The 23502-nt window shown below is 36.1% G+C and overlaps 1 protein-coding gene across 1 annotated transcript in view; it reads right to left on the reverse strand.

The window, feature by feature from the left end:
• Window positions 1-287: 287 nt before the first annotated feature.
• COL24A1 (collagen type XXIV alpha 1 chain) overlaps window positions 288-23502 on the reverse strand; it is a 404395-nt gene continuing 381180 nt past the window's right edge. Inside the window, exons 56-60 of the mRNA XM_042952735.1 lie at window positions 13764-13829; window positions 12960-13128; window positions 6846-6955; window positions 3798-4013; window positions 288-587 (exon numbers count right to left, since the gene is read on the reverse strand). Coding sequence (XP_042808669.1) covers window positions 441-587; window positions 3798-4013; window positions 6846-6955; window positions 12960-13128; window positions 13764-13829 — 708 coding nt within the window. The 3' untranslated portion in view covers window positions 288-440. The remainder of the gene's footprint in view (window positions 588-3797; window positions 4014-6845; window positions 6956-12959; window positions 13129-13763; window positions 13830-23502) is intronic.

Below are 23502 nucleotides of genomic sequence, written 5' to 3' on the forward strand. Positions count from 1 at the left end.
CTTAGTATTTGGGAAAATAAGACATATTAGACTGTGGCTTGTAATTTTTAGACAGAAGCATTGCACATTTGGGAGCATTAGCCAGTATTGCTTCCATAGTGCTCTGCAGCTCCAGCTGTCTAATGGGTACTTTGCTCTCAGTCAAAAAATATAGGATACCCTGAAGAATTCCATGTTTATAAATTTTCAGTTCTAGGGAATTCTCTAAGAAAGCACAGATCAATATAATTTTTAAAAGAATTAAATATTTTATCAATTATAGTCCTTTAAAAATGCCTTTTCTCCTTCTTAGGAGGAAATCTTTTCTTCCTGAGATTCTTTAAGATTTAGCCAATGCTTTATTCCATGCATTTCACAATGATAGTATCTTTCTGTCTATATTTTTCCCTCTGCAGCAATTACCTGGCCAACAGCAAGAATTCTGAACTAATTCAGAAACCTTAGAGAAAGCATACAGAACTGCTTTCAATGTAGTACTTCCTTTCAGTTTTGAGATGAGGAAGTTTTTGTACTTCAATTACTGGAAGCTGATTAGGGTCCTGGGTGTGAAAAAGGAATTTTGCCTTATGCCAGCTGCCATCTTGAATCTGTAAAACAAGAACAAAGTGCTTTGATAGGTAATTGTGTCATTAGCAATCATTCTCGGCAGACAATGCCCTTCACTGTCAGACAATGCAGCTTAGTTTAAGGGTTAGAGCTAATGAATAGGAAGTCCCTAGAAAGTAAGTGCTGGCACAGAGTTAAGTGCTCAGTGGTTAACAATCACTATGACTAATTGAAGACATGGTTTATTCTTTTCTCTAAATGGCAGTATGTGTTCTGATTTTTCAGTCTATGAGGCTAAGGCTTCTGCTTCTGCTCTCTGTGGATCGGTACAAAGGCTGTTCCTAATATTCCTAATATATTCCTAATATAAGTAACACCCATCTGCTCTGTGTTCCTTTACTTGGGACTGATTCTTCAGGATGGGCATTCTTCTTGGATGAAAGGCAATGAGCGATCTCAACCTTTATGTACTTTAGGTAGGAAATAACCAGAATTGCTTCAGTCAGAAGCAAATTATAATTATGTAAATCATCTTTTAGCTTTCTTTATTGCCAGTCTGTGGTTACTGTTTATATAGTTTCTTTCCTCTCCTCTTTCTAGGCCTTTCTGTTTTTTCTTATATACTATATGCTCTTTTGTTTCTGATAAATTTCACTATGGAACAAAAACACCTGATGATTACGATTCAACAAGATAAAATAAACACAATTGACTAGTTTTGTGAAGCTTTTTATTAAGTTTATTCACTTACTCATTTACTGAATTATTATATAAATTTTAAAATTAGAAGGATCCTTAGAGATTATTTAAGCTATGAATTCCATGTACTAGTCATTAGCTTGGTGTTATAACTAGAACTAGAGTTCGGTGTGTAAGACACCATTAGATTAACTCGTTAAGTCTTTTGAGCAATATTTATTGAGCACTAAGTACAGTTGACCCAGTTGAATAAGATTCAATCCTCTACTTTCTTACAGTGCTTGGGAAATATGAGGATGAATAAATTAGTTCTGGTGTTTGAATACTAGCAGCTTATACATCTAGTTGGAGAGAGGGGAAACACAAACAAATAGACATAACACAAGACAATATGCCAGAAGTATAATATAAATAATGTAGACAGCGAATGCTGAATTCCTCATTTCCCGCTGAAGTACTCAGGGGAAGCTTCATGAGTTCAGAATTCAGAACTTAAGATGGGCTTTAACGTATGCCTAAAGTTGCCACTTGGTTAGAGAGGGAGAGAAGGCATTTCAGAGAAAGGTAATGACATGAATAAAAACAAACATACAAACAAAAAAACAGTTGGAAAAGTAGAAGATGGTTGCAAAAATAAGCCTAGCGTGGTGTTTTAGTGCACAGATTTTGGCCTGGAACAGACTTTGATAGAAATCCAGGTACAACCAGTCTCTTTACATACAAAATGTGAAAAATAAAAACCTCACACAGTTGTGAGGATTAAATGAGTTTTCAGTTAAAGTACCTACCAGTATGGTGTGGCATGGGCTTTGGAGTTAAACACACTTGGTGTTTATTTCTTAGTCTTCACTAATTAGCTGGATGACTTGAGCAAGTTATTTAACCTCTCCGTGCTTTCACTTTCTTATTATTAAGTGAGACTTCTTTACAAAGCTGTTATAATTAAATAAAATAATGTATGTAATACAGGGTACTTGCTATATAATAAAGTCCTGATAACTAGTAGTAGGAATTATTGATGTTATTATTATTGTTGTTGTTGTCATTATTTCTCCTCCTCCTCCTCCTCCTCCTCCTCCTCCTCCTCCTCCTCCTCCTCCTCCTCCTTCTTCTTCTTCTTCTTCTTCTTCTTCTTATGTCAGTTTGGTCTTAGCTTTGGGTTGACAGTCAATGAAAGCCCACACTAGAAATGTAGGTTGGGGCCTGACTGTCCTAAGTGCTAAACAAAGACCTGATAAGTTTGGATTGTATTTCAGAGATAGTGAGTCACTGAAAGTTTCTGGAAAAAAACTGTAAAAGTTAAATGAAATTGTTGGTAATGTTGATCTCTGCTTATAGAGATGAGCTGTATGTTTGCCTCTCATTTTTCAAATACTCAAGCCCTATTTGTCTGAAAATAAAATGTTGTGAAAAAGTAGAGTCCCTTGGAAATGGTAAGAGATGTTAAATCACTAGCACACAAGAAAAGGAAACCGAGCTACTTAAAGCCATTAACGATACGTATATAAAGTGGATGTTATTCTCTATAACAGGGTCAGGAAACTCTTCTGTAAAGGGCTAGTAATAAATGTTTTAGGTTTTGTGCACCATACAATCTGTCACATTTATTTAACTCTGCCATCATAGTGTGATAAGAGCCATAGATAATAAGTAAATAAACAGGGGTGCCTGGGTAGCTCAGTCAGTTGAACAGCCAACTCTGGTTCAAGTCATGATTTTGTGGTCCTGAGTTCAAGCCCCGCATCAGGCTCTGTGCTGACAATTCAGAGCCGGGAGCCTGCTTCAGATTCTGTGTCTCCTTCTCTCTCTGCCCCTCCCCCACTCACATTCTCTCTCTCTCTCTCTCTCTCTCTCTCTCCCTCAAAAATAAAAAAACATTAAAAAAAGATTAAAAAATAAGTAAATGAACAAATGTGGCTGTGTTCCAATAACATTTATTTACAAAAACTAGTGGTGAGCTGGAGTTGGTCTGTGGACTATAGTTTGCCACTACCTGCTGTATACCACATCTTTTAAAATTATAGATTTTTTCATAACACTTGTTATTTAATTTTAATAGAAAAAATGGGCTATGATTCAAATATTGTTTGGTAGGGCCAGCCAATCTGCAAGTCTTTCCACATTTGGTATCGGGTGTAGCGACTGACAAAATGAAATACAACTGACTTGCCTCTATAACCTGTCTTCCATGAAATAAAGAGATGTGGAATCACAGTGGGGAAAATATATGGAATAAATCTACTTATATGCTCTGTCCATCTGGGTGTAATATAATTATTCAAGATGAGGAACAAAAATTAAATCTATGTATTAACACCTATTTTGCATATAAAAATCTATGGATGACCAATGTGTGTGACAAAAGTTGACGAGATATAAGCAAATGCTTGATTCTGAAAAATGTAATTTTATTACAAATTGGGGACATTAAAACTTACTACCCTTCTGGATCTTCAGTTTACAATTAAAGTCTTATTCTGATTATTTTAATTGTATGGTCTTGCAATTTAATGTTAGTTATACTGAACAATTCTAAAAGTGCCATCCCTTACCTTGCAGTCATCTGAAAGCACCTTAGGTTCAAGTAGAGTGTTTTCTTCAAAAATCTGGCCATTCCATCCCTTGAAGCCAATAGGTAATCCTGAGCCACTTGACTGAGCACTTGTCCACACTGGTGTGTTTAGACAGTGAATAGTGATGATATGGGTGGCTTCTGAGCTCAGTAAGTGAAGGAAGTTCATCTGGACTTTTCCAACTCCAAACTCCAACTAATGTCATAGAAACAATATACAGGTTATAAGATGTGGCAATTGATAAACTTATAATTTGGGGGAATTTGAGGAAAGTCCTTGGAATGCAGCCTTGAGAAAACTACTTTCCTTGGCATTTAAATGCCAGTCAACAGCGTGTGACTGAACCACTGGCTTTTGCAGGGGTGGGGAGCAGGGAATCCCTGATTTATAGCATTTTCTGATTTCCATGGTGTAAACACTCCTACCATGCCTGATTTCAGGATATCATGGTGGTGTCACTGGACATGGAGTTGGAAAGAGATACAACTCTTTCTGGATGAGTCTGTATGAGCCGGCTTCAGCATACCATTAGACTACTAGATGTGACAAAAAAATTATAATTTTTATAATGTTATCTAAAATGCATTAATAATTAGTTGTTGACTAATAATTTTTTCCACAAAAATCTGAAATTGTGTATACTTTCCTTGCAGATCATTTTTGGAGTTTCCATAGATAAGTTAGAAGTTGCAATAATAACTTGTTGAGTAATTTTAATTATGAGAGCTTTTAAAGATCAGGATAGAATCTTCTTGGTGTTGCCGGCCCCTAATGCAGTTACAGTCATACAGCAAATCTTCAGTAAATGTTTATTGAAATGACTGAATGCATAACAAGTATTAATAATAAAATCAACAATATAGAGCAAAATTAGAGCAAGGAGGTCTGATCGCATATTTCCCAGGCTTGGGCAAGGAAAGAGACTTTTCCTTTTTTTCTTTTTTTAATTTTTTTTAAAATTTATTTTTGAGAGACAAGAGAGAGACAGAGCAGACGTTGGGGAGGGGCAGAGAGAGAATGAGAACAGACTCTGAAGCAGGCTCCAGGCTCTGAGCTGTCAGCACAGAGCCCGATGCAGGGCTTGAACTCACAAACTATGAGATCATGACCTGAGCTGAAGTCGGATGCTCAACTGATTGAGCCACCCAGGTGCCCCAAGAGATTTTTCTATAGTTTTTGACATTATTATTTTAGCAATATTCAAGCAGAGGTATGGTCATAACATAAGTGAACAAAAATGGTGTCTACAAGGAATTTATATGAATTTCCAAACATGAAATTAGAAAAATATCAGTTATGAGGTAACAGAGAAAGAAAAAAATAAAACAACAATCAAAAAAGTAAAAGGAACAGAGAAGAAAGGCAAAGGAAGGTCAGTGAGGCTGAAAACATGGAACGATCATCATAAGGAACATTAGGGTTTAAGTAGTTCAGTTTCCTTTATTTTACAGGTGAGAGTCACAAGCTTGTAAACTATTTAAACTTTCTAAGACTTAGTTTCTTTGTTGGTAAGGTAGCGTATAACACTGACATGGCAGGGATGTTATAAGGATTTAAGGAGCCACATGTCACTTACCTAGCACACTGCTGGCACAGAGTAGGCTCTTTGGTGGCTCAGAGTGCCATTTGCCAGGTTAGTAGAGGAATAGAAACTAGAACCCAGGTCCCTGATTCCAAGTTTACCATTCTTTCCACTACCTGCCCAGTCTTTCTCAGGTTGAGTTTACAGATAGGAGAGATGGGAGAGCTGATTCAGTCAAGGAAGGAATTGGAGTGCAGTTCCTTCACTATTCCTGTCTCCTTTGCACACCCTTCCCAGTCCCCATCTTTCTTCTGTGATAATCCAAATAAACATTCTGGGCCAAATCCAGGGGAGTGAGTATGATCATGCAGATATTTTGCAAGTAAGATTATCATGCTGATCTTCATCAGAGGAACATGGATTCCCTAGGAATGGAAGAATCTTTCCTTCCTCTGCTTTGAGGTTAGTAATAATGGTGAATACCTACTGAGATGAACTGGTGAAACACCCCGGTTAATGAAGAGGGATATTTTAGGAAAGGGTAGTCTAACAACAAGCAGTGTAGAGATTAACAGACCGCACATTTTACTTGCTGCCTCTTTATAATGGACCAAACATACAATAGGCATGTGTATCCATTCTTTGTCAATGAGAAATAAGTTCTTGGTAATAATACCAAACTTGTTTAACCAGAAAAAGAAAAAAAATGCAGTTTTGATTTCTTCAGTATTTGTTATGTGTAGAACTAAGCTTTAGGTTTTATAAGTGCTTGTTATAATCTCCAGTATCATACCAAACTAACTTTCATTCATTCTATTATACTTGAAAGAAGTTTTAAATAATAGTCAATGGATATTTAAGGCAGGTTCTTTTGTGCTAAATCACCAAAAATAGTAAGCTTTGTGGCAACATTCCTCTTTTAATGATATCATTTTCAGAAAACTTTAGGTAACTGATTACTAATTACAAACACTGGGGATTTTCTAATGTATATGTATGCATAAAAACATATGTTCCAGGGGCGCCTGGGTGGCTCAGTCGGTTGAGCGTCCGACTTCGGCTCAGGTCATGATCTAGCTGTCCATGAGTTCGAGCCCCGCGTCAGGCTCTGTGCTGACAGCTCAGAGCCTGGAGCCTGCTTCGGATTCTGTGTCTCCCTCTCTCTCTGACCCTCCCCCATTCATGCTCTGTCTCTCTCTGTGTCAAAAATAAACATTAAAAAAAAAAATTAAAAAAAAAACCATATGTTCCACATTTTTAAAAGGAAATTCAAAAAGCATAATCAGTAGAGTAAGCCATGATATGTCAATCATAAAAGATATCATCAAAATGTCAAGATTCACTAGAATTACTTTTTAAAAACAAAAAATTTCTTATATGTGGTAGAGAATGATACCTTGCTTCCATTCATAAAACTCACAATTATTTAAGGTTACAGAATTTTAAAAGTTATGTTCCCTGAAACTGGGCAAGTACTCGCATGTGTTCTACAATTCAATACATACCTTTGTTACAGAAACAGGAGATAAACATGTCTGACCACCAGCACTGAAATTGCAGAAAACCTCAATGGCATCTGAAGGGCATCCAAGATTTGGATCAATCCAGTATTTTCCTATTAATTTATTGTAAAACACAAAAATACTTAAATGCATACTAAAACCTATTTGAATCATCATTACAAATTATCATACTTTAAATATACATTTTTATAGTCTTAACTGTAAAAAAAACTTAGAAGATTATAAAGATATTTACATTTAGTCAATGAATGAAAGCTGCAAGCATTATATAAAATTGATACCAAAAATACTGTATTTTTCACGTGCCTATCAACTTAAGGGCATTTTATAATTTTAACAAAAAATGGTATAATGGCTGAATTTATTGCCTCTTTTTTTTTTAAGTTTATTTATTTATCTTGAAAGAGAGAAGGAGAGAGAGACAAGCAGGAGAGGAACAGAGAGAGGGAGGGAGAGAATCCCGATCAGGCTCTGTGCTGTCAGTGCTGAGCCTGATGCAGGGCTCAAATTCCCAAACTGAACCATGAGATCATGACGTGAGCTGCAACCAAGAGTCGGATACTTAACCAAATGAGTGATCCAGGCCCCCCTACTGCTTTCAATAGATGAGACTATCAGCTTAAAGGAACCGTCTAAAGTCACATAGTTAACAGAAAAGTTGCAGTTAATGTGGTATATGTGTATATGTCTGTTCTATGTGATTACAGAGTTAAAAAAAATACATACCATATACATGTACATGTATGTTAAATGGAAACAACTTCAATCTCCCTGAGGTAAAATATTACCTTTATGAATATTGGCATAAAATTAATAAAACATTCTTTGTTTTCAGACAGAAAAGGTACAATTAAATGGTTATTTTTTTTGTGGTTTCTTCATCAGATTTGCAAGTGAGAAAAACTGAAGTCCCTGTAGCGAGTGTAAACCTGCCAACCTTTGCCTTCACTGACTGCTCAGCAGAATCAAAAGGAGCCTTGAAAGTCAGTCTACAGGAAATTCTCAGGCTGAAGAAGGATTGATCTAGCATCTGAGTTCCAGAGTAACAGGCTCAGAATATTGCAGGAGCACCTTATTCTAAAAGCAAAGACTAAGAATTTTTGAATGAGAGATAGCTCTGCTTTCTTGCATTAAAAAGGCAAGACAATCAAACAGTACTTGTCATTTCTTCAGTAGCGAGGAATCCTTGTCTTTCTTACCCTATTGCAAAGATTCCTCTACAGCAACCTGGGCTTCCTCTGGTCCATTATTTTAGATTTCCAGAACATCTTCAACAACTCTTTACTAACTCTACTAATCTTTCAAAATGCATACCTCATGAATTGGTGGCTCCAAAAGTAGGGACTCTGTTGCAATGTTTTTCAAATTTTAGTGGCATTAGAAACATCTGTTAAAACACAGGTAGCTGGACCCCATCCCCAGAGTTGCTGATTCATTAAGTCTGAGGCAGGCCTTGAGAACCTGCATTTCAACAGTATCTAACTCTGGTCCAGGGACATTTGAAGACCTACTGATCTATTAAGATATGGAAGAATTGGGTGAATGAAATCCTATCCTCTGCCCCCCCCCCTTTTTTTTTATCTTTCCCTCAGAATTTCAGACATTTTGTAAAGGTTGTAGAAATTAGTGCTGGATTTTTTACCAGGTTCTAGACCAGACTTCTCGTCTTATCTAATGAGGTAAACACATAATCTTCACTACTCTCTCTTGTCTTCCAAGAAACCGTTTCCTTCTACTATGTGAGCTAATAAGTTCCTTATAAAAAGTTTTCCATCAACCAAACTCTCATTGTTATATGGGGAAGAATGCTTTGAATTCAGGTATTATGCTGTACAACAGTGAATTGGTAGAGACTTCATAATTTTTTCAGGATACGTTGAGCTATAAATGAAGCACCATACCATAATATGTCTTTTGTAGGCCCAAATGTTCTAACCCAAAACTGGCTCTCCCATGGGCACAGCACTTCCTTGCAGCTCTTTCAAGTTCTGCCACAGCCTCTATTATCTTTGTGTTTGGAGTAGGGAAGGTGTCTTTCTTGCCCTTCACTGCCACCTCCGGACCATTCTTCCTATATTTTTCCTAAAACAACTCCATGGTAAAACTACTGTCATTATATTACATCATCCATTACCCCTTCCTCTTGCAAGCCACTTTCTTTGAAGATTTTATCATTGGATGGCTATTACTTTCATAAAATATACTTATGACCTAATTCTTGGTGACACGGATGACACTTCCAATACCCTGGCCTCTCAGTTCCTTGAACTCTTCTGCCAATGTTCTCGTACCCTTCCCCTGCTCCCCCTACTGCCCCATTCACTTTAACCCTCAACTTCCCCAGGCCGTACCCTAGCCTTTGTCATTATCTACAAACTAGAATTCTGCCATTATTTCACCTCTTCTCTTTTGAACCCATTCTCTATTGTCCTGACTCCTATTATTCTTCCATCCTATCAGGACCTACAATCCATCGATAATATTTTTTTCATGATTTCTCATAATCATGTGTTCGATTCCCTCCCTACCCAAGTAAAACCCACAGATCTTTACTAAAATTACTTCCTTGGAGACTTCCATAACATCCCTGCCCTGCCACAATTCATTGTGCTTGCCTTATAAAATCCCAACCTCATAGAAGTCCAATTTTCACCTGTACCTGCACAGCTAAATGTGGCTGAAGAAAAATACAACTATGTGGACTGGACTCACTTTAAATTCACATGTTTGTAAGACTGCCAGACAACAACACCATGTTTCCCTAATTAGTTCCCTCTGTTGCTCTCCTAGTTAACTGTTTGAAACCTTCTCTTCTTCTCTCACCTTTGTTATACCCATCCCTTCACCTTTATTCTTGAGTGATAACCTTTCAGTGTCACTGAGGCAACTGAGGCAATGTGAAAGGAGCTTACAGAACCTCCAGCTACCACATCTCCTTACCTATCTGTGCTTACACACATATATTCTGCCTTCCTTCTTATTATCGTGAATCGACTGTGTTCCTATGGAAGGCTTGTCTATTACACCTTCAGTTTCAAATTCTTCCTCTCTTAATTTTCTTTTGAGTGTAATTCTGCTTGCTGTTTCTGCCAGTTCTCATTCATGGTGTTTTATCAACCGGTATGCCTCAGTATCATTGACTGTGTGCTGGGCACTACCTTTGAGAAATGATTTGTGGAAATAATTTGAGCCCTAGGATGATGGTATATTTTATAGAAGACTTTTGTTTCTGTTAGACATGGGATGGGGGGTACTAGCAGTCTGGAATCATCTTAGTCCAAGTTCAAAGCTTAAGACTCTGAGCTATCTTCATGATGTGAATGAAGCTAGGCTATAGTCTTGTCTCTTCCAGTTTATGTTTACTTTCAGAGTGGAGCCCTTTGAAAACCTAAATCCTCACATTTGATGGGCCACAGATAGCAATTTTTGACCCGAGCCCCACGAAGCTACCAAAAGCTGTATTTAGAACACACCCAGGGCAAAAGCAGTTCTAACTGTGTTCATTTCTTTGCTGTCTCCTTCAAAATGTTGGCTTAAAATTTCCTCACTATTTTGTTGGCTATTTGATGCTTTTAACTTGAAAACAAATTTTAAAAGATATTCAGCCTGGCAATTTGAATTACCTCCTTCATTACTGGAAATGGAAACTCTCTGGCTCTATAATTTTCTCTTAAAATCTGATGAAGTTTTAACCACTACTATTCCTCTTAACTGCTCTCGTGAAGCTCACACAGAGCATCATGCTGCTAAATTCAGTAGCCTTTCTCAGGAACCCAGTCGATCCCTTCCTCAGGCAAAATTTTCTTCACTACTGTTCATCTAGTTTTCCTCCTATCAGGGATAGCTTCTTCTCAGTTTTCTTTGCTAGTTTCTCCTCATTTCCCTGATCTCTAAACACTGAAGAGCCCGAAGGCATAGGGTTTAGACCTCAGCTACCTCAGCTTTTCTTTCTCCGCCTAGTCTTTAGGTAGTTGTAAGCAGTCCAGGGGCATTAGATACTATTGATATGCAAATTACGTCCTAATTTTTACCCCTAGCCAGAACCTTTCTCTAATAGCCACCAACCTCCTTGACATTCTTACTTTATGCTGAACAGACATCTCAAATGAGATATATCTAAAACCGAACTCCTGATTTTTCCTCCAAAACTTGCTTCTGCATCTCTCTTACAGCAACTCCACACTTCCATCCATTAGTCAAAAAGCTTAGAGTCATCCTCTATCATTCTATTTCTCTCATAACCCACATCCAAATTATCATCAAGAACTGCTGGCTGTACCTTAAGGCATAGCCAAAGACTTGATCATTTATCCCTTATTCTACTAATTCTAGTCCAGCCTACCGTCATCTCTTAACCTGGATCTTTTTCAGTGGCCTCCTCAATGGTTTCTTTTACTGTTGTCCTCATTATTTTTGCAATACATTAGCCAGAATAATATTTCAAAAATTTAAGTCAAATCCTATCATTTCTTTGCTGCAAAACTTTGAATGGCTTCCCACCATATTCAGGATAAAAGCGGGAGTCTTTTGGGTAGTCTGTAAGATCTTACATAATCTAGTTTTTTGGATATCTTTCTGACTTCATTTTCTACCACTTGCCCTTACGCACTTTCTTCTGGTCACTGGCCTTTTTGTTAATCCTAGAACATACTACATATACTCCAGTCCCAGGGCCTTTGCATTTGCGTTTGTTCTTTCTGCCTGGAAAGCTCTTTCTCTAGATTTCCTATAGCTTGTACCTTTACCTTCTTCTGATATGGCTCAAATGTCATGTTCTCAGAGATGCCTTATCTAGCTACTATACTTGAAAACTTCACCCCCACTCCATTTTCTATCATATCCCCCTTCCCTGCTGTTTTGTGTTTCTCTATAGCATTTGCTGTCTCCTAGTGATGAAAATATTGTTGGGCATTAAAACCTTTCTGATACCTTGCAATCCATACCACTTAGTTATTTTTCTTACAAAGAAGGCAGACCTTGAATTAGATTTCAGTCATTTGTATGTCTTAAAATGTCTTTGTTACTTTCAATTCGATAGAATTTCATGTTTATGCCATCAAATATGGGAAAGAATCAAACAGAATTACTATAGGCAGCTGTAACTGTCTATATTAGTTTAGTTTTTGTAGTAATTTAAGGCAGGAAATATCTATAGAAGTTAAGCATTTTATTAATATAAATAAAATGAATATTTTCATTGCACTTATAGAATGGAAGCTTGTGTTTTTGGACAAGGGTGTGTGTGTTATGTGATGTATATGTGTGTACATATAATTTAAATAAAATATGGACTACTAGTTACCATATAAGAACATAACATTTTTTTTTTCAAATCAGCATATGTGTCATTGCTACATGTAAGTTTTTAGCAAAACATTATAACTACTAATATTGATCGTACAGCTGACCACAGACCCAATAGAAATTAAAATTAAATGGTATATTAGAGCAGACAGGGTTCCCTTATCTATCATTAGATAAATAGAACTGTAATACTTGCTTTAAAGCTTTTCCTTTATGGTTCTATTCTAAATTCATTTTTGTACCTCTGGTTAATGGATTTGGGGCTATCAGTGTACGAATGAAAAAATTCCAAGAATACCAAACCATCTTCCTACTCACTGACTCTACAGTGATGCATTTAAATTCCATTTTGTGTAAAAGCCATAATTTTAGGAGGTGTGCTGATGGGGGCTCTCCCATGTATATTTTTTTCATGTTATCACCTTTGGCGGACCCGACAGGTACTCCTATTAACCCAAAGGTCAGTCCTCCATATTTTAATTGTTATCTTGAATATGATATGTTCCAAACATGACGTGTAAGCAAGTACTATAATTAGGGTGGAGTAAGAAAAGTTGGGGATCAATAAGGATGCATAGAAGAAGACATTTGTAACGTGAACCCTCAGAAAGGGATACTCTGACTTCAGAATCATGTCTCCCTCTAAGAGTATTTGGTTTTTGATAACATTAAAATGCTTTCCTATAAGCGTTTTATCAAGATGATTAAGATTCAAAATGAATATAGTATCAATCTCAGACACACTGAAATGATGGAATTAGACATCAGAGTTTGAGAAAACCAAGAACTTACCATCTGATACTTTGTGTTCACAGTTAAGCAAATCTCTGCAGATTCGTGCTGGGTTATCTCGTGTGCCAAGAGGATTCTTGATGCTGTGCAGTAAATTGCTAAGGTAGTTCAGGGTTTTGGATATCTCTGCACCGTAGTCAATTAGAGTCACTTCAGTATTTTGGTAGTTCTGCCAAGTCATCACAGGAATCATATTAGCAAAAAACCAGAGTAGCCAGCAGCATTATTGAACCCTCATCATCAACATGGACCAAGGCAGAAGAAAAATGTATCTTTGTTGTGTGCAGTGACTTGGGAGTAGGGTGTAAAGATCAGTTTATATTCAAATATAGCCATCTATGTATATTTTATTAAACTGGATCTTAAGTAAGAGATTAAATTCACTCCAAAAGCCTAGTTTTCAAGCTAACATAAAACTTAACAATTATTATGCCCACTGTAGTATATTATTTTTTAAGAAAGTATACATTGAATAGAGTTTAATCAAGAAAAATGAGTAACAGTGATAGATCCCATTTTAAGAAATGGCTAACTTCATTAAACTATTTTCTTCTACAGTATCTAATTCTTTGTTTAAAAATTCCTTAAATGATATTACACCTTTTAAAAATGTTTTCCTTAAAAAAACCCATGCATATATTTCTGCTTATTAAAAATGCTTACTTTGTCCTTGAAAGTAGTTTCATTACGTTCAATCTGTTTTAAATACAATCTTTGAGATAAAGCCACATTTGGACTCTGAAAAAACTTTCAGTTTAATTTGTATATTGAGAGTGCCAATGTAAATAAAGCCAGATATATTACCTCCATCTGTAGGGCAGCATGTGATTCAATCAAGGCTTGAATAGCAGCATTGATATCCATTTGTTTCTGTGTAAAACAAAACCATTTGAGATTAGCAGTAACATCAACACTGAGTACTCTAAAGTAAGGGCTGTAAATTCTGAAAGCAGTGCTATTAAAGTATACTAGACTTATTATCTGAAGGGGGTTTGTAACTCTTATGGTTAGACAGATGCTGCAAATTTTGCCTGGATAACTGGAAGGACAATATGCTGCCTTCATCCAAATCTCGAAAGTCTCCTAATTAAAACAGGACCAAAGTCTAGAGCCCTCAAATGAAAAACTATTTGTCACTGCTGCATAAACACACACACACAAGTTACTCAAATGGAAGAAGAATGAAATATGACCCCCTCAGTTAATAAATTGTAAAGTGAAGAATAAATAACTGTAGTAATTTATAACAGTTACATTCTTGGAAGGAAAATATAATAAAATACTACTGTCCTGAGGTAGTCACCACATTCGTTTAATCTGATACTTCTGCGGTCTTAAAAACAATTTCTGAAGTTGGAAAATGCACCATTAGTCCCAAAAGAAATAATACAGCATGAATCCAATCTCCTCCTGCATTTAATAAAAGATATTTTTAGAGGAAGGCTCAGCATAACCATTAGTAAAAGTCTTTTTGTATTTTATTTTTTAAAAAAGCTTGGAGACTAAGAAGCCTTAGTTGGGAGAAAGTTCTGTGAAATGGCATCTGTGTACACAAATCAAGCAATCTGATTTCCTTTAGAACGATTGTGTTCCTAAGATATCTTTTTACTTGGAGGGCCATACAATAAAAACTGTTTTCAACAGATCTCTCATAACTCAAGGCTGGTAATTTGAAAAACTATTTAAAATGATGGGACAATCAATAAAATGCACTCTTCCTTGCCTCAACATGTGGTTTTCATATTGGAAAATAATTGACTCATTCTGTGCATATATACTGCCAAACACTGTGATACATATTGAGGATAAACGGTAAGCTAAAAAGAAAACTGCCCTTGTGAAGCTGAAGTTTAAGGGAGAGAAAGGCACTAATCAGATCTTAAAACCACACAATTACAAATTGTGATATGTGCTATGAAAGAAAAGAAGTGCTTGGACCCATGAAAGAAATTAGGGGGTTTCAATGAAATCTGGAGGATGAGAACTTTGGAAGGAGTAGATGAGGGAAGGTTTCCTTGAGATAGTGACATTTGATCTGAGATCTGAAGATAAATAAGAATTGTTAGGAGAGGGGGTGAGAGAGCTTTCCAGGCAGAGTAACAGCCTTGCACAAAAGCTATGAAAGAGAGAAACATGACCTATTCAAAAAGCAGAAAGGGTCAGCCTAAAAGGTCCTACACAGATTAAATAATTCCGACCATCATGCCTGTGTGAATGAGCAGATTTTGGACATGGGTCGCATGTCCAAAATATTTGCACTAAACATGGGCGATTGAATTAAGTACTAAATAATAGCCATCCTTGTATTTTCCAGGTGGTTTGTTATTAGGGCTTTGATCTTAGAAAACATAGCATAAGCAGTTCTCAAACTCTTCGGTTTAGGACTTTTTGCACTTTTAAATATTATTAAGGGCCTTAAAAAACTTTTATTTACATGAGTTATAACTTTTGGTATTTACCAAAGTAGAAATTAAAACACAAATTTGTGTTATTGCTTTAAAATAACCCATTATACATTTTTTAAGTTTATTTATTTATTTTGAGAGAAAGTGAGCACAGGCAGGGGAGGGACAGAGAGAGAGAGAGAGAGTGAGAGAGAATCCCAAGCAGGCTCTGCTCTGTCAGTGCAGAGTCATGAGATCATGACCTGAGCTGAGATCAAGAGTGGGAGCTTAACCGACTGAGCCACACCCCAACCCATTATATGTTAATACAAATATTTTAAAGTAAAATAATTGTATTTTCCAAAACAAAAAAAATCTGAGAAGAATGGTGCTGTTTTATATATTCGTACATATCTTTAATGTCTGGATTGATAGAAGATAGCTAGATTGTCTTATTTCCTTCAGTATTCAATCTGTTATGATATGTTATTTTAGTTGAAATATATGAAGAAAATCTGGCCCTGCAGAGACATGCAGTTGGAAATAGGATTATTTTAGTACTCTTTTCGGATAATTGTGGATATTCTTTGATACTATACCAAACTTGACAAATGATAATTTCTTAAGGGTTAGTTGAAATTTGAAATCTGAAATCAAGTCTATGAACTTTTTGTGCTTTTTTATATTAAAATCTATTGGTCTAACTTGAACTGTGAAAGACTCTTTTATCTACCCATGATACTGTTAACATTGCCCATTGATTATTTAGAAAATAACGGTTCATCAGGGTGCCTGGGTGGCTCAGCTGGTTGGGCGCCGACTTCAGCTCAGGTCATGATCTCATGGGTTCATGGGTTTGGGCCCCTCGACGGGCTCTGTGCTGATAGCTCACAACATGGAGCCTGCTTCAGGTTCTGCGTCTCCCTCTCTCTCTATCCCTCTCCCATGCGCGCGTGCTCTCTCTCTCTCTCAAAGATAAACATTAAAAAAAGAAAAAAGAAAAAAAGAAAATAATGGGTCATGGAATTATGCAGATCTTCCAAATTCTGACACATTTCATTATTAATATCACACAGTTATATTTATTAACACCATCACCAATCTCAGAAAAGTGGAAGTATGGGGAAGCTGTCAAACACATAGTGGTAGATAGAAGTTTTCCCCAATTTTTATTTTTGCTTGAAAGTTTGAGACTTATCATTGGCATCGACTTCTGTCAATAGTTTCCTTGAAATGAGAGGCTTGATTCATTCATGTTTAAGAAAATATCTGCGGAGGGGCGCCTGGGTGGCTCAGTCCGTTAAGCGTCTGACTTTGGCTCAGGTCATCTCATGGTTCGTGAGTTCTAGCCCCACATCAGGCTCTGTGCTGACAGATCAGAACCTGGAGCCTGCTTCGGATTCTGTGTCTCCCTCTCTCTCTGCCCCCACCCATGCTTGTGCTCTGTCTCTCTCGCTCAAAAATGAATAAACATTAAAAAAATAATAATAAAAAAAGAAAATATCTGCTGAATACTCATGAGTGTATAATATTGTTAGTCTATCTAGTAAGTATGGTGTTCTATGAAAAGAGCAGCCAGTTCAGTTTGTAACTGAGACAATTGCACAAGTGCTTTTCCTTGAGGTAAATACTATCCCCTTCAGTATGCAGCAGAAGTGTTTTTCTATATGTTCTTCTATTTTGTTCTAGAGATTACTAAAAAGTTGTATACTCAAGATTGGAGATTTAGGAGACAGCAGAAACAGTGGAGTAATGACCTCCCAGAATTTTCTCCCCTATAAAAGCAATGAGAAAACTGGAAAAAATATCAGAATGAAGTTTTTCAGGACTATGGAAATTAACAAAATGCTTGCAGCAATCTGGGGGGGCATTTATTTAAGAAAAATATCTGAATCTTGGTAAGGGCAGTGAGCTTCATGGAACTTTAATTTGCCCTATTCCCATGTCTTTCTTTTCAGCTCTGTGGTAGCCCTAAAAATACCAACCCATAATTACAGTAAAAACAAGAAGCCAGGAAGTCATGGGGGGAGCAGAATGGGGTTGGAGTTGCTCTAAAGCATCATTTCCAGTGAATTATTATTATTTGACCTGCCTGGTAGTTACCTAGAAGACACCATTTGCAAGGCTGTCTTTATTTTACCTGACTCGCAGCTCATCCAGTGCAAAATACATTTTCCCTAAGAGTGTTTTTCAAAAGCATTTAGAGGGAATTGTTTAACTTTGTGGCTGTCTGGAGCACTGGAAAACAGTTGGGGCAAGCAACAAGCTAACAAAAAGCTTACAAGAGAAAGGTAGGGAATGATGTGTCCCCACAGGAAATCTGAAAAGCTTTGACATATTTCTGGAAATCTAGAAGTCCATGTGCATTTGTAGCATTGTGCATATGCTTAGAAAATATCTAAGCTCTTTCCTCTGGCTTTCAGTCTCTGTGAAATCAGGAAGTTAAAGCTAAGGCATAGTTTTTAATCACCTGGCAGAGAAATGAAGGGGTGCTCCAACATACACAGAGACATTTGTTAAAAACTGGGAGACTTACTGGTTCTGCCATTTAAGGAAATCTCTCTCCACTTATTAGCTGACCACTAAGCTGAGTAGAGACTTAAGTGGTCACACATGTCAAAGCATAGAGACTTTACAAAATTCAGAAAAGTCAGTAAACAAAATAACATACAACAACAAATAGCAACAAAAATAAACGCAGGGTTGAGGGGAACAATTTTATTTCCAAAAATGCCTCATTATTTTATTTACAATGTACAGTCTTTGACAAAAAAATTACAAGACATGCAAAGAAACATTAAAGTATGGCCCATAAGCAAGCAAACGGGTAATCAGTCAATAGGAGCTGTTCCTGAAGAAGACTAGATGTTGTACTTAGTAGACAAAGACTTTTTAAAGCTATTGTAGATATGTTAAAAAAAAAAAACTAAAGGAAACAATGTCTATATAACTAAACAAAAGTATGAAAAAGACAAATAAAGAATATCAATTATAAAAAAAAGGAAATTATAGAAAAGAACCAAATAGAAATTCTGCAGTTGAAAGGTACAAAAAATGAAACGAAAATTTACTAGAAAGGCTCAATGGTAGATTTCAGTAGACAGAAGAATCAGTGAACTTGAAGATAGGTTTATTGAAATTTTCCAATCAGAAGAGTATACAGATAAAACAGTGAAGAAAATGAACAGAGGCTCTGAAACCTATGGAACACCAACAAAAATACTAACATGTGCATAATGGGAGTCTCAGAAGAGGAAGAGAAAATGGGGCAGAAAGAATATTTCAAGAAATAATAATGGCTGTAAGACAGTGATGAGAGAAATTAAACAAGAAGAAACAAATGGAAAGATATTCCATGGTTATGGATCAAAAGAATATTTTGTTTTGTTTTTTGTTAAAACGTCCATATTACCCAAAGTAATCTACAGAGTCATGAAATCCCTTATCAAAATTCCAATGGCACTTTTCACAGAAATAGAACAAACAATTCTAAAATTTTTAGGAAGACCTTGAATAGTCAAAGACATCTTAAGAAGAAGAACAAAGATGGAGGCATCTTGCTCCCTAATTTCAAGCTAGTAGTAAAAGCCATAGTAATCAAAACAGTATGGTACTGGTATTAAGACTGACACACAGACCAAAGGAACAGAATAGAGAACCCAGAAATAAATCCATGGATATGTGGCCAATTAATTTACAACAAAGGAGCCAAAAATATACAATGAAGTAGGGGCAGTCTCTTCAATAAATGGTATTGGGAAAACTTGACAGGAACATGCAATAGGATGAAACTGGACCACTACCTTACCAGACACAAAAATTAACTCAAAATGGATAAAGACTTGAATGTAAGACCTGAAACCATAAAACTCTTAGAAGAAAACACAGGTGGTAAGTTCTTTGATACCAGTTTTGGTGATAATTTTTTTTGGATTGACACCAAAAGCAAAGGCAACAAAAGCATTGTAAACAAGTGAGATCACATCAAACTAAGAAGTTTCTGCAGAGCAAAAGAAACAATCAGCAGAATGAAAAGGCAACCTACTGAATGGAAGAAAATATTTGCAAATCATATAATTGGATATGTGGTTAATATCCAAAATATACAACTCAATCACAAAACCCTAAAACAATCCAATTAAAAATTGGGCAGAGGATCTGAACTGACATTTTTCCAAAGAAAAAATAGAAATGGCCAACAGGTTTATGAAAAGGTGTTCAACATCATTAATCATAAGGGAAGTGCAACTCAAAACCACAATGAGCTATCATTTCATACCTGTTAGAATGGCTATTATCAAAATAGCCAAATAACAAGTGCTGGAGAGGATGTGGAGAAAAGGAAGCTCTTGTAAACTGTTGGTGGAATGTAAATTGGTACAGCCACTGTAAAATACAGTATGGAGATCCCCCCCCCCCCCCAAATAAATAGAATTACCATATGATCCAGCTAGTCCAATTCTGGGTATTTATCGGAAGAATACAAAAATGCTGATTTGAAAACATATATGCTTTCCTATGTTCACTGCAGCATTATTTACAATAGATAAGAAATGGAGAGAACCTGAACCACCTAAAACTAATGTAATGTTATATGTCAATTATACCTCAATTTAAAAAAGGGAATGGATGAAAAACATTAATGTTTGATGAGAAACATTACACATCCAAGAAGATCAATGAACTTCCACAGATACATCATAATCAAACTGTTGAAAGATAAAGACAGAGAGAATCTTGAAGGCAGAAACAGAAAAGATTCATTATACCCAAGAGATCCTCAATGAAATTAACAGCTAAATTTTCATAAAAATATCATAAAGGTAAAAAGGCAGTGGGACAATATATTCAGAGTGCTGAAAGAAAATGACCATCAACCAAGAGTGCTATTTCAAATAAAACTATCTTTCCAAAATGAAGGAAAAATTAAGAAATTCCCAGATAAATAAAAACTAAGAGAATTCATCACTAACAAAACTTCCCTAGAAAAATAATAATTTCAGCCTGAAATTAAAGATTACTAGGCAGAAACTTGAATCCAAATAAAGAAATAAAAAGCACTGCTAAACATAACCATACAGGTAAATATAAATGAGTATAGATTCCATACAGCCAAAACAATCCCGAAAAAGACCGGAGTTGAAGTCCTCACACTTCAATTTCAAAACTTACTACAAAGCTACAGTAATCAAAACAGTATGGTACTGTCATAAAGACAGACCAATAGACTAGAATAGAGTCCAGAGGTAAATCTTTACATATATGGTCAAATGATTTTTGATCAAGATGTCAAGACCATTGAATTGGGAAAGAACAGTTTTCAACAAACAGTGCTGGGAAAATTGACATCCACATATAAGAGAATGAAGTTAGACCCTTATCTTACATCATATACAAAAATTAACTCAAAATAAATCAAAGACTTAAATATAAGAGTTAAACCAATAAACCTCTTAGAAAGCACAGGGGAAAAACTTCATTACATTGGATTTGGCAATGACTTCTTGGATATGACACTAAAAGCAAGGCAAGAAAATAAAAATAGATAAATTGGACTACACTAGAATTAAAAACTTCTGTACAAAGAACACTATCAACAGAGTGAAAAGGCAAACAAAAGGAGAAAATATTTCTATCATATATTGGATAAGGGATTAATATCCAGAATATATAAAGAATTCCTACAACCTAACAACAACAAATAAGCAATCCAATTCAAAAATGGGCGAAGGACTTGAATAGACATTTTCCCAAAGAAGATATATAAGCCAATAAGCACATTAAAAGATGCTCATCTTCAATAATTATTGGGGCAATGCAAATAAAAACCACAAGTAGGTGCCACTTCACACCCATTAGGATGGGTGTTATAAAAACAACAACAAATAAAACAATATAACAAGTGTTGGCGGGGATGTAGAGAATTTGGAACCCTGTGCAGTGCTGATGGGAATGTGAAAGGATGCAGCTGCTATAAAATACAGCATAGAGTACCTCAAAAAATTAAACATGGTATTAGTATATGATCCAGCAATGTCATTTGTGGGTGTATACCAAAATGAATTGAAAGGAAAGACTCAAGCAGATACTGTACACCTATGTTCATAGCAGCATTATTCACAATAACTAAAAAGCAGAAGCAATTCAAATATCTCCCTGGATAAACCAAATGGGGCATGTATACATATACTGGAATATTATTCAGCCTTAAAAGAGGAAAGTCAGACACATGCTGCAATGCTGTAGACATTATGCTAAGTGAAATAAGCTGGTCATAAAAGGACAAACACTGTCACTTATATGTCACAAATATGTACTTATATGTTCCTGGAGTGGTCAAATTAATAGAGACAGAATGGTAGTTTCCAGGTGCTGGGGAAGGGAGGAATTGGGAATTATTGTTTAATGGGTACTGAGCCTCAGTTTTGAAAGAGCAAAAAAGTTCTGGGGATGGGTGGTGGAGATTGTTGTACAACAATGTGAGGCCCAAATGTCCATCAACTGATGAATATATACATATATATACATATATGTATTATATGTATATGTATATATATTATATGTATGTATATGTGTGTGTGTGTGTGTGTGTGTGTGTATATATATATATATATATATATATATATATATATATATATTCTGGTGATCAGAATCTCAGTGATCAGAAAGAATGAAATCTTGCCATTTGCAACAACATGGATGGAACTAGAGTGAATTATGCTAAGTGAAATAAGTCAGGTAGAGAAAGACAAATATCACATGATTTCCTCATATGTGGAATTTAAGAAACACAACAGATGAATATAGGGGGAGGGAAGCAAAAATAAGATAAAATCAGAGGGAGGAAAACCATAAGAGACTCTTAAATACAGAGAACAGACTGGAGGTTGCTGGAGGGGAGGTGGGTGGTGGGATGGGCATTAAGGAGGGCACTTGTTGGGGTGGGCACTGGGTATTGTGTGTAAAGTGATGAATCACTGGGTTCTACTCCTGGAACCAATACTACACTATATGTTGACTGACTTGAATTTAAATGTTAAAAATGGAAAAAAAGAAAACCCAAAAACCAATGTGAATGTACTGGATACCACTGAACAGTATACTTAAAATGGTTAAAATGTTATGTATATTTTACCAAAACTAACAATAATAAATAAATATGCTCATTATCCCTTACACTTAACCATCCTACTGCTGGGAATTAGTCCTATAGATATGCTGCAAAATGGTATGCATATGGACAGGACATTTGTACCGGTGGTATTAGCAAAAGACTGGAAATAAACACTCATCAACAGAGAAATTAGATGAATAAACTAAAGGGTATTCTTTTTTAAAATTATTTTTGAAAAATTTATTTATTTTTGAGAGAGAGAGAGAGAGTACAAGTGGGGGAAAGGCAGAGAGACAGAGGGACAGAGGCTCCAAAGGAGGCTCTGTGCTGACAGCAGAGAAACTGACACAGGGCTCGAACCCACTATGAGATCATGACCTGAACCAAAGTTGGACACTTAACTGACTGAGCCCCCCAGGCACCCCAAACTGCAGGACATTCTTAAGTGAGATGACCATTTTTTATTTTCTCTGAGTGTGGCAGTGACAAATACAGTGACTTTTAGTAGATTAATCGTGTAAAGTATGGTATTTGATGCATACTAAGGTACCAGCAACTTTAAATGCCAACTCATAGGGGAAGGGAAGGAAAAATAAGATAAAAACTAAGATAAGACAGGGAGGCACACTATTAAGATTCTTAAGTACAGAGAACAAACTGAGGGTTACTGGAGGGGAGACGGGTTGGGGGATGGACTAAATGGGTGATGGGCATTAAGGAGGGCATTTGTTGAGATGCCCACTGGGCGTTATGATGAATCACTGGGTTCTACTCCTGAAACCAATACTACACTTGTATGTTAATTAACTTGAATTTAAATAAATATATTTAAAAAAATTAAATGTGAACTCAATGAAAAAGGCTTTCCCCCCACCCAACAGGCATTAGAGAAAAGAAATGTCATAAAACTTGGCCACCCATGAAATTTCTTGGCAATACACATATTTGTATAATTTCTAATGTATTCCTAAAGCCTAGCTCATGCCTGGCACATAGTAGGCATTCAATTTGTTGAATTTATGAATGTTTTCCCAAGGATAGTCTT

Source organism: Panthera leo, chromosome C1, assembly GCF_018350215.1.
Source record: "Panthera leo isolate Ple1 chromosome C1, P.leo_Ple1_pat1.1, whole genome shotgun sequence".
Classification (NCBI taxonomy): Eukaryota; Metazoa; Chordata; class Mammalia; order Carnivora; family Felidae; genus Panthera; species Panthera leo.